The sequence below is a fragment of the Amblyomma maculatum genome, chromosome 7 (genome assembly GCF_055883805.1).
Source record: "Amblyomma maculatum isolate TAMU_Amacu chromosome 7, ASM5588380v1, whole genome shotgun sequence".
Classification (NCBI taxonomy): Eukaryota; Metazoa; Arthropoda; class Arachnida; order Ixodida; family Ixodidae; genus Amblyomma; species Amblyomma maculatum.
Genome location: NC_139350.1, coordinates 53,309,858 through 53,322,795, shown reverse-complemented (window position 1 = coordinate 53,322,795; position 12,938 = coordinate 53,309,858). Strand labels below are relative to the sequence as shown.

At 47.3% G+C, this 12,938-nt stretch overlaps 1 protein-coding gene across 2 annotated transcripts in view; it reads right to left on the bottom strand.

Moving 5' to 3' along the window:
- LOC146183215 (endoplasmic reticulum transmembrane helix translocase) overlaps positions 1-12,938 on the bottom strand; it is a 196,061-nt gene that overhangs the window by 75,159 nt on the left and 107,964 nt on the right. The window contains exon 19 of one of the 2 annotated variants that reach the window (XM_084609087.1): positions 12,169-12,398. In XM_084609087.1, coding sequence (XP_084465213.1) covers positions 12,169-12,398 — 230 coding nt within the window. The remainder of the gene's footprint in view (positions 1-12,168; positions 12,399-12,938) is intronic. The other variant, XM_084609088.1, reaches the window with a different exon arrangement.

The window sequence follows — 12,938 nt, the reverse complement described above, 5'->3', positions numbered from 1 at the left end:
AGAAATCAATGCCAAGGATAACGTCGTGGGGGCATTCATGTAGGACGGTGAACAACACTGGGGCATGACGGTCAGCAATTGTAACTCGCGCCGTACACATGCCAACCACGGCAGCAGGGCTGCCATTGGCGACGCGAACTGTGGACGAGACGGCTGGCGTAAGGACTTTCTTGAGGCGACGGCGAAATGAGGAGCTGAGAACGGACAGTTGGGCGCCTGTATCAATTAGAGCAGAAACGGGAACTCCATCCACAAGGACGTCGATACGGTTATTTTGTAGGGCAGGGGTCAACAAAGGTTTTTCAGTCCAGGTCATAAATGCAGCGTCACCTCCGGGAGCTGCATTGGCTAGTTTTCCGGTAAGTGGCCAGAATAGGACGGTGAAGCATGAGGAGAACGCGAACGTCGTGCTTGCGGGGATGGTGAACAGTTGGCAGGACGGACAGTGGAAACGGTCAGCACGGGTCTGGTCGGGGCGAGGTGAGGAAGAGCGAGGGGCATAGTTTCCGCGGTGGTCGATGTAGGTGAACCGACGAGTTGGCGTATACCAGCGGGTACGGCAGTGACGGGAAATGTGGCCAACGCGAGAACAAGTAAAACAGATGGGGCGATTGTCATGGGTACGCCATTCATTTGGGTTGCGGTACCGATATCGGGGCGAGAAACCGGCGCTGGATGAAGCAGCAGCAATCACTGGAGGTGCAGGTCCTGAATCCACGGTGTCGGTGGCGCTGGCAGAAGGGAGGCCCATATTCGCAACTTTTTGGCGAACAACAGCCTTAATAAGGGATATAGTAGCCAGGGTGTTGTCGGGTGTATGCGACAGTGAGGCCGCGGGAGTCATTGCCTCAAGCTCTTGGCAGACAATGCGTGTCAAAGTGTTGTCGTTAGCAGGCGGTCGAGGGGTCGGAAGATCGATACAGGAGGAGCTCGCAGCCATGTTCGGCAGCCGGTCGAAACGGTGCGATATGCGCCTCTGTTTCGCCTGCTCGAAACGTCGGCACACCTGCAGTACAGAGTCCACGGTGGAGCAATCCCTGCACAACAGGAGGTTGAAGGCATCGTCGGCAATGCCTTTTAATATATGGGCGACTTTATCCTCCTCAGGCATGCCTTGGTCGACTTTGCGGCATAGAGACAGGACGTCTTGAATGTAAGTGAGATAAGACTCCATAGACGTTTGGGCGCGAGAGGCGAGCGCTTTCTTGGCGGCGATGTGGCGGCCAATAGGCTTTCCGAACAGGTCGTGTAGTTTCTGTTTGCAGATATCCCAAGATGTTAGGTCGTCTTCGTGGGTTTCAAACCACACCCGTGCGGGCCCAGCCAAGTAGAAGATTACATTCGCGAGCATGAGTGTGGGATCCCACCGATTGTGCTTGCTCACGCGCTCGTATAGGGCTAGCCAGTCGTCCACGTCGACGTCGTCGGTCCCGCAGAAGGTTCCGGGGTCACGGGGGTGGGCCATGACAACAGCAGGTGCGGCGGCTGTAGAGGTAGAGGCGTCTGTTGTCATTGTAGTGGTTCCAACGTGGCGGCCGCTGCGGAGATCCAGCTTGTGACAGGGAATCGAATAGATTGACCTCCACCAAGAGATGTTACGTGGAATATCTACAGTCTGAAAGCTCTCCGCACAGCTAATGTTGATGAGGGCACTAATTTCACGACACTCAGCGTCGTCGTCTTCCCGGAGTCTGTTGCACTTCTTCATCCTCATCACGAACTGCGAATACAGCTAAGTAACAATATATACATTGGAGAGCATTAGCTCTTTAATTCTCTCCTCAGTTTTCAGCGGTTTCTGCAGCACAGATCAGCTGCCATCATGGGCGACCTTGCCAAAGCGACAAATTGCAATGACTACCTAGGTGAACTTGGCAGCATGCCAAGATGTTGTGAGCCAGTTGTGTGGAATCGCGCACATCTGAAAATTATTTGCTTTCATATCATAGCTAGCACTAACACGCATGTTACACGCTCACAACCATCCTGTAACCTCTTTCCCATCATTCCAATGCAACTGCACACTCCTCGTGCAAAAAAAACGAGGGGCTTCTCGCTGTTAGTGTGACGCCTCACGTGGACACTGATGTTAGTAACGAGGCTCTACTGCTAACGCATCGCTGAATCTATCAAGAAGGCTGCTTACTTTTTTGCAGCACCACTGCTCTGATGATCGGTTTGGTTTGTGGGGTTTAACATCCCAAAGCAACTCAGGCTATGATATTCATTACGATCGGCATACACAGTACAGCAAGACAGAACTGTGAAGAATAGCCCCTTCCACATAGTTTTCACCAAAAGCCATGGCCCGTTTTTTCAATTAGTTGAACTTGCTGCAATGTGAAATGTTTCTTTCAAAGACTTTTGTCACCCTTTGACGACCGAACTTCCTGATAATTGATATGTTTTTTTCTAGTCCTCAAGGTCCTGATTAACATGGTTTCACTCTGTTCACAAACTAATGCATCACTGACAACTTTTTTTCATTCACACAACCAGCTGGAGACCGCTGGTTGAATAAAATGCTTTTCACTCATATTTTATGCGCTGCTAATGCTTTTAGCTATGTTTTCAGGAGAAATATGTAATTACAAAATATTGTCCCGGCTAAAATAAAGTAGATCAAAAAAGAACAAAATATTTTCAAGAATGTCTCAGCTATGTTAGCTAAATCTCACCAACTCTTTAGTTAATCCTTTTAGGCCCTTAAAGCCTCCTGGGAGCCGTGACCAAGGCTATGCCATATCAAATATCAAACAAACAAAGCCTGATTTTCTAAAGCTGTGCAGTACGAAGAAATCCAGCTCTCATTCCAGCCCAAAATCAAAACAGGGCACATTAGGCACGCAGAAAGCCCGGTGAAAACATCTGCTGATGAGGTGTTGCAACGACTACAGCGTCCAACTCGAACTTCATGCGCCATTATCCCACATTAAAAACACTGTTTTGCTTTGCCATTTTGTGCAAGGAAAAGGACAGTCACTGCCTGAGTGGTTGACATTTTTTAGAGTGACAAAGCAAAGCAAAGTTCATGACAGGGCACAGTTTTGGTGCCATAACCATTGGAACATGTCAGTAGCAGATGTGCCGTTTTCACCAAGCTTCCTGCGAGCCTCATGTGCTCAGCTTAACTTCTGTGCAGGAAAAAGCATCATATTTTATTTCGCGGAATGCAAGGCTTCAGAAAACAAGTTTTGTTTCTTTTTTGTTGTTTCTTCAAAGCTGATACTACAGTGTCTTGTCCACTGCTTCAAATCCCATATTGGCACTGACCACTCAACTGGGTCAAATAAAAGCTAATGACTTAATTGTAGCTAATTATCTCAGTATTTAGAAGATTACTACAGTAAATTACGACCACCCAATTGAGAGTCTATTCTTGAAAATATATTTGTTTCTACTTGGAACTTCCCCATGTTAACCTTCAGAAGTAATTGCTTAAACACTTACTACTATATATGAATAGATAGCAATGAAGCGAACCACATTTAGCGTTGAATGACATTACGGTGCACTCCTAATAGTTCATTATGTAGTAGTATAAATGCATAGATAGCAATGAAGCAAACCATATTTAGTTTTATATCACATTACGGTGCACTCAAGATAATTAATTCTTTATTTTCAAGAAAAGACTGGATGGCCTCCTGGGCTAAAAGCTAAATAAGCAGGCTGACAGGGCCCAGGAGGTCACTACAAGGCAGTGTTGTGAACACTCAAACAAAATTCTACGGTCCCTTGAAGCCCGAATTAATGACAGTACCAAGGCTGAAAATGTTAAGGGCCCCTGCAGCATCCCTCACGGTACCCTCACAAGCGGCTGTATTGCATGCGAGCGTGCAAGCGTGCAGCTTCAATGCAAGGCGAAACACATGGATGGAAGCAAGGGAGGCACACAGCAGTGCCAGTCAGTGCCCGAAACAGCATGGCTGCTTCAGTTACTACTAGTTGACTGATGACCGCTAAACGCTGTCGTTGAGGGTAAGCATGGAGCTCAAAACGCAAACTATACGCTCTGACTATTCTTGGCAACGGGGCCGTCAGCTCTTCTTCATGCCTACTGTTGCGCACATGTCAGAGGTGTGCAGCAGACTCAGTAGCATGCAATTCAAGTTTAATTAGGTTCAATTAGACTAATTCTTGCCACCCTGGTTACACGTATCTAGATGTGGCCATGCCATGAACCTGCACACTTATCGGCATTTATTGCGACCGCTTTTCTGTCCACAATGCCAGAATTTTGGAAGCATAGCTCCATGTGGGCCAGTCTTTAGGGTTAGGAGGTGCTTTGATGTTAGGACCACCGCTAGACATCACAGCTGGGCTAGGGAAGGCATATGAGCACAGGCATAATTGGTCTGGCCGTGCCTTGATGAAGTGCTGATAGCAAGTGGCATTGAAACCGGTCCCTCCACCCTCGTGTGTTGCAGCAAAGCCCATTTTTTTCTACATGCGTTTGCTTCGGCTGTCCATAGCTGCACAACAGATTGGTCTGCTGCACTGCCAGTACTGAGAATAGGGTATTTTGTACGTCAAGCATCAGCACCACTCCATGGTGCCATTACACAGCTCTCTGGGACTGTTACTTCCCTAGGAAAGCGGTGGACTTGAGATCAGGCAGGATAGGGCAAGCAGCCGCTTTCAGACTGTACAGTCAAAAATTTACATTTGAAATTATGGGACCCCAAAAATTCTTCTACTGTTCAGAGTTTTTAATTAGTGAGTACAATTATCTTAGTTTTACTGCTGCTTCCAAGCAAACTGAATATTTTCAAATCATAGAAAATAGTCTGAGATTGGAAATGGAGTAGAAAAGAGGCAGTGGTGGAACTGGCAACTGGCTTCTTGTAGCAGCTTTTGTAGCAGAAGAAAACGATACCGTATTTGTCGCGTAAGCAACCCACTCGCATAATAAACCCACCCTCACTTTTGCACGAGAATTTGAAAAAAAAAAAAAAAAAAGCGTTAAGGTTAGCTCGCTCACATGCAAGCGATTGAGCGATCTCAGGGACGAGCAGCAGCAACAGAGCGAAAAATTTCAAACTCCCTCTCGCTGCTCAAGCCACCGTGCGGCAGCTCTAAACAAGGTTTCTGTGTTGCCGCGGCAGAAATCGCGAGCGTTTTCGCTTGCATGTCGATGGCGCGCGTCACTCCGTTTCGGTCGTCTCATCCACAGCTCATTTCTTGGCTGCGTGCCAAGATGCTGCGCAGCGATAACGTCAGGGCGCGTTTATCTTTTGATAGCTCCTGCGGTGGCGGGGAGCGAACTTGGCAGAGTGCCCGTGATGGCTTGATTGCACGTACAAGCCTGCTTCGATTTATCACGCTGCGCTTGGGGCGGGCGTCATGATCGCAGCAGCTGACCGCATGCTTTCGATGATTCGTACATGCAAGGATAAACGACTCACAAAAAAAAAAAAAAAAAAAAAAAAAAAAAAACTGCGCCTTCTTAACATTTGAACAGCACAACGATAAGAAAGGATGACTCGCAAAAAAAAACAAAAAAAAAAAAACAAACAAAGCTGCTGCTTTTTAACGTCCGCAGGCACCATAGCCACCTCAGCTGCCGCGCGCAGAGGGTTCGCAACACACGCTGGAGAAAGCGTCGACGCCTGTCTGAAAACGGGCTGAGCTGGCTTGCCGCATGCGTAGCGCGTGCTGAAGGAGAGAGATAGCTTGGCAAAAGGATGGGCACACCCACGCACATGGCTTGCAAACGTCATGTGTTGGCACGCGGCGCTGCCCAGACCAGCTGTCGCCGAACTGTCTCCTCTCATTCCTTCCGCACGTGGCTTGAAAACGGCATGCGGCAAACGGCCAAGGGTGATGCGATAGTCTTTGGGGAAGGCACACTTTCCAGTGCGTGGTGCAGAGTTCGATATATCGAACGACCGGTGAAATTAAGTTCGATATATGACGCGGCTTTCCTATACTGTTACATGGGATTTTCAAGGGGATATTCCGTGAGTTCGATATAACCAAAATTCGATATATCCGGGTTCGATATAACCGGGTTCGACTGTATTACCACCGCGAGAGTCTGCTAGTACTAACAAGCGCCATCTTAGGAGCGCTACTGAACTTAGCTGGCGCCGCCGTAAGCACGCGCTACCAGGCGGCGAAAGCGTGCTCGGGTAGATCATCATTATCAGTTATGCTAGTTTTTTTCTTTCTTTTTTTACCCTCATAATGCTCGTAGCCGTCGCCATTTTGCGAGGTGTCTCCGTGTCTCGTTGCTATTGTTCCTTCGTTCCGTCCGTGTTGCTTGCTTTGTTCCGTCTACCGTGTTCTTGGTGCTGCGTCGCGGTGGTGCGGTACGTAAGTTATACAGCTGCTTTTAAGCTGAAAGCTTTCGAATACAGGCTACAGCATGACAACCGCGCTGCCAGCAGGCACTTCGGCGTCGAGTACTGCATAGTACGCTACTGGAGAAGGCGATTGCTGTGTCGACACGGACTCAGATCAACTCTCTGATCAAGAGTAGAACTGCAGTCTGCTGCGAGCATTATACCACGGAACGCGGGTAGTGATGATGAGGCTTCGTGCGGTAAATGAAGTGCTTTCGCAATTTGTGCTTTTGGCAACCCTGTACTCTTATAAAAAGGGTAAGTTCTGCTTGAAAGTAATGTTTTGGTTATATTTACAATAGCTGACCTAAGAATCCCAATTCGCATCTATTTAAATTTGCTTTTAGCGCCCCAAAACATTTGCTCGAAAATTTTTCCCGTATATCGCACCCCCCAACTTAGCATCAATTTTTCACGAAAAAAAGTGCGAGCATTATGCGAGTAAATACTATAAGAACTCTCTGTAGAAATTCAGAACTGCCGTTTCTTACACCTGCAACTTTAAGGCACTATTTCTTTTCTTGCCTTGATGACTACAGCTTGGACAGTGCTGCTGCGAGCCTTTCCTGTCCATTCTTCAGAAGGGCTTGTCCACTCTCAACGACTGCAAAATTTGTAAACTTGATGCCTTTTGAGAAAAACAGCTCAGCATTGGTGCTCATATTCCTGGCCACCCTGATCTCTTCCAGTACCCTTTCCTGATTCTGACCTCTTTTCTGGGTGTCCTCATCCTGTACATCAGGGGTAACGTTGAGGCACCTTTTTTCTTTAAGACCCGTGCTGATTGGAGGGAAGGGGGAAGAATATTTTTGCAGGTCCTGGGTGGAGATTTTTTTTTCCCCTTGAGAGAAGCACACTGCTAGTGCTAATCAGTCAAAAGGCGCAATGCGCGGAGATGTAGAGTGAGCGCAGGTTCTGTGCGTTCATTATCTTTGCTTTCGTTCTTTTGCTTCCAGTGGTTTGGCGGGTGGCTGGTTAATCAAAGCAACATAGAGACTCTGAGTCGTGAGTCTGCTTCTTCGCAGCGCACTGCAGGGATTGTGCGTATGCTTTACTCATTGTAATGAAAATGTTCAAGGGCACTCACTGACCGTATGCGGGGCTGCAAATATATTGAGTACCTGCGTATGAGTTAAGCTGTGAAATCAAGATGTTCCACATAAGGGGTTGAACTTAAGGTACAAAAGCGGCTAACAGAGTCCAGTGCGCAAGCACAGAAGCAGTAAAAATCCTTAGCCCTCCCTGCGCTGCTACTCAGGCTATCGCAGCCTATACCTCACTGGTATGAAATAAAAGGAAGCAAGCATGCATACTGCTCCAGCTGTGCTTTGCTGAGGGCACTTCCAAACCGTCACTCGTTTGAAACCGTGCTGTCTGCGTTGGCCAGCCTGCTCGCACATCCTTTGCACACACACACGCACAAAAATTAGTGAGCGCTCAGAACAGCTTGAAGCCGTCACGTGTCTGAACGTGCTTTGAACCTTCGACGGCCAGCCTGCCAGCCTCTCCTTTCACCCTTGCCGCACACTGAACTTGAGAGACTCCCTCCCAGTAGATAATAAAAGAAGCACCGGCAGGTGACGCAGAAGTGACGTAGACAAACGTCAATTTTGTGTCACGTGATTATCCACCCAGGCCTTGCAAAAATATTCTTCCACCTTGCATGGTATTGCCAGAAGATGTCAGTTTTGGTTTGGCAACAGTTCGGTTTTGCTGTCCGCAGAGTTATTTAGATACTTTTGGCGCAGGCGTGGCGCAGAAGTAGGCAAAAAAATCTATTTTGTAGCAGCATGTAGCAGGATTTCTGATTTGGCGCAGTTTGGCGCAATTGGCGCAGCAGTTCCACCACTGAGGAGGGGGCAGTTTGCTAAAGCTTTGAAGCATACACCAAAAGACACGCTTTGCAACATTCACAGAGACAAACAAATTCAAGAATAAAAAAAAAAATTACAAATAAACGCTTTCAAATTTGTGTTAGACAATGTTCTAACCTTGGCAAGCCAAAGAGTAACTAAGCATAATACTCTCAAGCATTTACCACGGGATTGATTGCAAGTTACAAGCTGCTGAATATTGCTGACATGTTTTGCAGACACTGGAATTTTGTACATTTACACTCCAAATTTGTGTGGCCCTGAGTCAAGCATCCTACAGAGTTCACTGCACAACACTGACTGATTTCAAACGCTGCAATTTCCTTGTCCTCATTACCATGACATATGGTCACATGACTGCATTGGGTACGATCGTACGTTGCTACCTCTCGTGCAGGAGACTGCTACGGCCAGAGTCATCTGTTACACGAAACTCAAAAACGAAGATACAGTAGCCGAAAGATTTTTCAGACTCCAATAACTCAGACTAGTGCGATACTTTGGGCATCATTCAGGAACCGTCACGCACCCCATAGGAGCGTATACATTTTCACGACCGATATTTCGGACCCTATGTGTCCAAAAGTTCAATTTTTTGGACCAAATTTGGCACCAGCAATACTGTGAAGGTTGTTTGTTGGCTTGTTTTTTTTTTTTTTTTAAGACATGAAACAGACGTGAGCGGGCATTATTGTCCCAAACAGCCAGATTTTGCGCAGCTGTGAAAGCTTAGGCGAAGTGAGTCATTCGGATGAACTAGCTTGCCTCTCTGTGTATAGACAAGCGTCAGCCCGTGACTTCAGTGGATATGCGGCGGCGCTGGCGACAGCAGTGACTTTCGAGGTGTAGGCAAAAGCCCGCACCGTCTGCATTAGATGCTCGGCGCTTCCGCGCGGCACCATAATTCACGATATTCCTGCAAGCTGTGGTGCGGTTGGTTGCGCCACGAGGCATAAAAAGAAAATGGCACTCGATTCCATATGTTTCTTGCGGTCGGATAAAGATGAGAGCGAAGGGCAGCAACATCAAGCGCGACAAGCAGACCCTTCGGTGACGGATTGCCTTCGCGGCTAACGTGCGTTGCACTTTTGCATTGAAATGTGATCAATTCATTTGCAACTTTAATTTTTCTGGGTGTTTTTCGGCCGCACGACGAATAACGCAGCAGCAAACGCCTGCAACTCATGCATCTTCTGCTGTATATACTACGTCATAAGAAGTTTTGATGCGATATTCCGTGTGCCTATATGATCTTAATCGAAGGTGGGACAGTTGCACTGTGTGCATCCCATTCATCTGCAGTATTGCCCTTGTATATGTTTGTATAGAAAAGGACACAAAAGCTGCTGTGGAGGTAGCTGCAGTTATATATATATACAAATTGAGGGGTCACTCCGGCGCTATATATATTGCAGAAACGGCCCGGACTGTGAGTAGCTTTTCTCTGTTTTCACTTTCGCGAGTTTCAACGAGTGACACTTCATCACCAGTCCTAGAAAGCGAGTAAACATTGTTAGAATCCTGGCAAAGTCGAGCAACGTTATTTCTCCGATTATTAAATTTTATTTTGAAAGGAACCTGACGAACGAATTAAATATCTACGTATCGCCTAGCTCTGATCGAGCAGGATCTTTAGGTATGGTATATATGGCGTATAGAGTTTTAGTGTCCCAAGTTGAGTCGGCAACGAGGGGGCCAAAATAAGCAGAATAATATGACGCGCATTTGAATAAAATGTTCCAGGTATATTAAAAAGGTCAGCAGATCTCTGAAATTTTGCTGCAAACGATCGTGGATAACGTTGCATTTGCGCTCATGTACCGTCTTTGCCAAAACTAACCTGGCTGCAGGGTCTGCTTCTAAGTCGTATTCTAGTAAATTCATACCACATCCGAAACTTTAAATCTTTGCAAAATAAAAGCGAGCACCTGCCCTCTCTAGTTAACGAGTAGTGATGTTCTGGGAATCCTTATTGGCTTTATAGTACAAGTGAGAAGCAAAACATGCAGCCTGGTTACTTTTGGCAAAGACATATACCTCTCCTGTAGAGCGAAAAGAATAAATGAGAGTATTCTTAAAAGCATTCATATATATATATTGTGAGCTGCATCTTTCATTTGTGAGCCGCATTTTTTTTTTGTGTGTGAGCGTCTTCTACAATATTAGCCTGTGAATGACCCTAATGCGTCTACTATGAAACATATGTGAATAGAATAACTTGGCTGTGCACTATAGGGAATGTTACAAAGAACTAAAAGATTGAGTTCTCATTCGATGAAATTCTGTCAGTTAAGTTGCAGGTAGAGTGAGCTAGAAACATGATTTCTAGTTCCCTATAGTTGTCAGTAATATTGTCGTTATATGAGTCGTCATATGAAAACACTTCCAATCATTCAAATTTTTGTCCTCCTTTCATGCGCTAGCAATAGGCCCGGGAGTTGAACAGTGTTGACTATTAGTTTTTCTTATAGATTGTGCTTTCTCATTTTCCTTCAACTTAATCAATCCCGCTCACCATAGCTGCGCGCTGTTGAGGTCAAGGAGAAGGAAGCCAATGCAGTTCTTAGCCGGGTGATTCCAGGAGTAATCGGCTGCAAAAGTGCTTGAACTGCTCTCCAGGCATAAACCAAACTATTTTTACGCACAAGCGAAGCTTACGCTTCAGAATATTCACACGCGCGAACCGATTTCTAAGGCAGTGTTGCTTGGTGCAGTGTAGGCACGCTGCACTTTTGCCTACACCCCATGTCGCTGCCGATCGCAGCGCCACCTTTGTTTAAAAACATGACGCTTGTATATAGTACCGTCCGCCGTGGCGCGCTCCAACGTCGCCGACCGCCGCGGGGAAAAGCGGGGGGGGGGGGGGGGGGGGGGGGTTGGGCAGTGCATTCAGGTAGGCGCTTGCTCCGCTGATTTTTTTCTTCTCCTGAGAGTTCCACCTCGCAGTCTTTGCTACCATCGTTAACCATGGTAACAGAAACAATGTTGTTGCGATTATTGTTTCGTGCGACACGTGGATTCGTTCGTGGCATCAGCCTGACCTGCGCTTCACAGTACATATTGAATGGCATGGACATAACTAAAGCATGACTGGAAGAAATATTCTAACTGGAGGGCTATAGTGGTGACTACTTAGCACGATCCGCTTCCACGCGGCACCAATGACCACTTTGAGTGAGTTGTGTGCTTCCCGGCGGCACGCACGCCTACCGCGTCGGGACCAGTCAGCGTGCCCGCACCGGTGGCTGGGCCTACCCTATCAGATCGCACTGCCGCGTTTGCATGGGCGGCACGCAGAAGCTGACCACAGTAGTGGATCGCACTATGCGATAACTCCCTATTATTGATTTATAAACAAAATATTGAGAGCAGCAAAGTTCGTGATTTGTAAAGCTGATTTCTCACAAAAAAGTGATTTTTTTCAAGTTCATTAGTTTTTCGGACTGTTCGATTGTTCGGACCTTTTCCAGGTACCGTTGAGTCCGAAAACACAGTCGGCGACTGCACACGCGCTGAAAATGGCACATGTGCAGTACGCGGCAGGCCCACAGCTACAAACCTCCCTCAAGGCAGCACCCTCGCGCTGAATACAGTCACGATTTGACAACTTTGAGCAGCCAGTCACAACTCGTAATCCCTAGAGACAAACCAACACTCAGTCTACATCTTTTGCCCAGCAATTGATTTTGAAGTGTGACCAAGTTGCACAAGCATGCTCAGGCCAAGGGCACAGCTGCCCACGGAAGCCTCAGTTTGCATGCTGCACGCAGAAGACAGAGGAGTGGTAATTTCCAATGCTGCTCACCAAGGGTGCACAAAGATTCCACCACCACGGACCGAGTGCACACACAGAAAGCAGTGCACGCACCAGCCAAGCAGAGGTCAGGAGCCAGACAGGAGAGGGAGACGCACCAGGCAGAGGAGAGGGATGACGACATGCGCATTACCTGGGCGTCAGCCATCTTGTCAGCTCGAGATCCCGGCCTGGGGCCACTAGGCTTGCCGTCTGGCCGTTTCCCCACGCGACCGCGGGCGGCCATAGCCTCCAAGCGGGAGCTCACCGCATCTGGAGCGCCGTCCGCTGTGTCAGCATGGTTGCTTGCACTAGCTCCCCCGTCTTCCTTCTTGCGCTTGCCACGGTCCTGTGACAGAGGTGCATTGGCCAGAAGAGCAACTCCTGCAAATGGCATTCCCGACAGCGGCTCAGTTACAGCAGCCACACACATGAAGTGATTCACCGAGTTCCTCACAAGCCTGACAATATTATGCTCAAGGTTTGGTCTTACACGGCAATAGTAAAGGCCACATTGATCAATACTGCACCTGCAACTTTAAGCAGCAAGCTGCGAGAGCAACAGACTGCAAATCACAATTCAGGACAATGCCACACCCTGAACAAGCAGTTTTATAAAATTGGGTTGCAAAGCAACAATAAACTTTTGTGTGCACTCTTATTTTTTACTGCTACTATATAGTAATCAAAGCACTGCAGTCGGCCAACAACTACCGTAAACAACAGCATTTCGCTCGAAGCTGTAATAACTGCAAAACATTTCAAGATAAACAAGGTCTCAGCACATATGCAAAGTACCCAAACGTTCACTGCACTAACTGTACTTTGCGGAAGTTTAAGCAATCTGCCTAGCTTTACTTTCCAATATGAGCTCCTTCATGCAAACCATGCACTCAGCTGTAAATTATAACTGAGGCTCCTAGC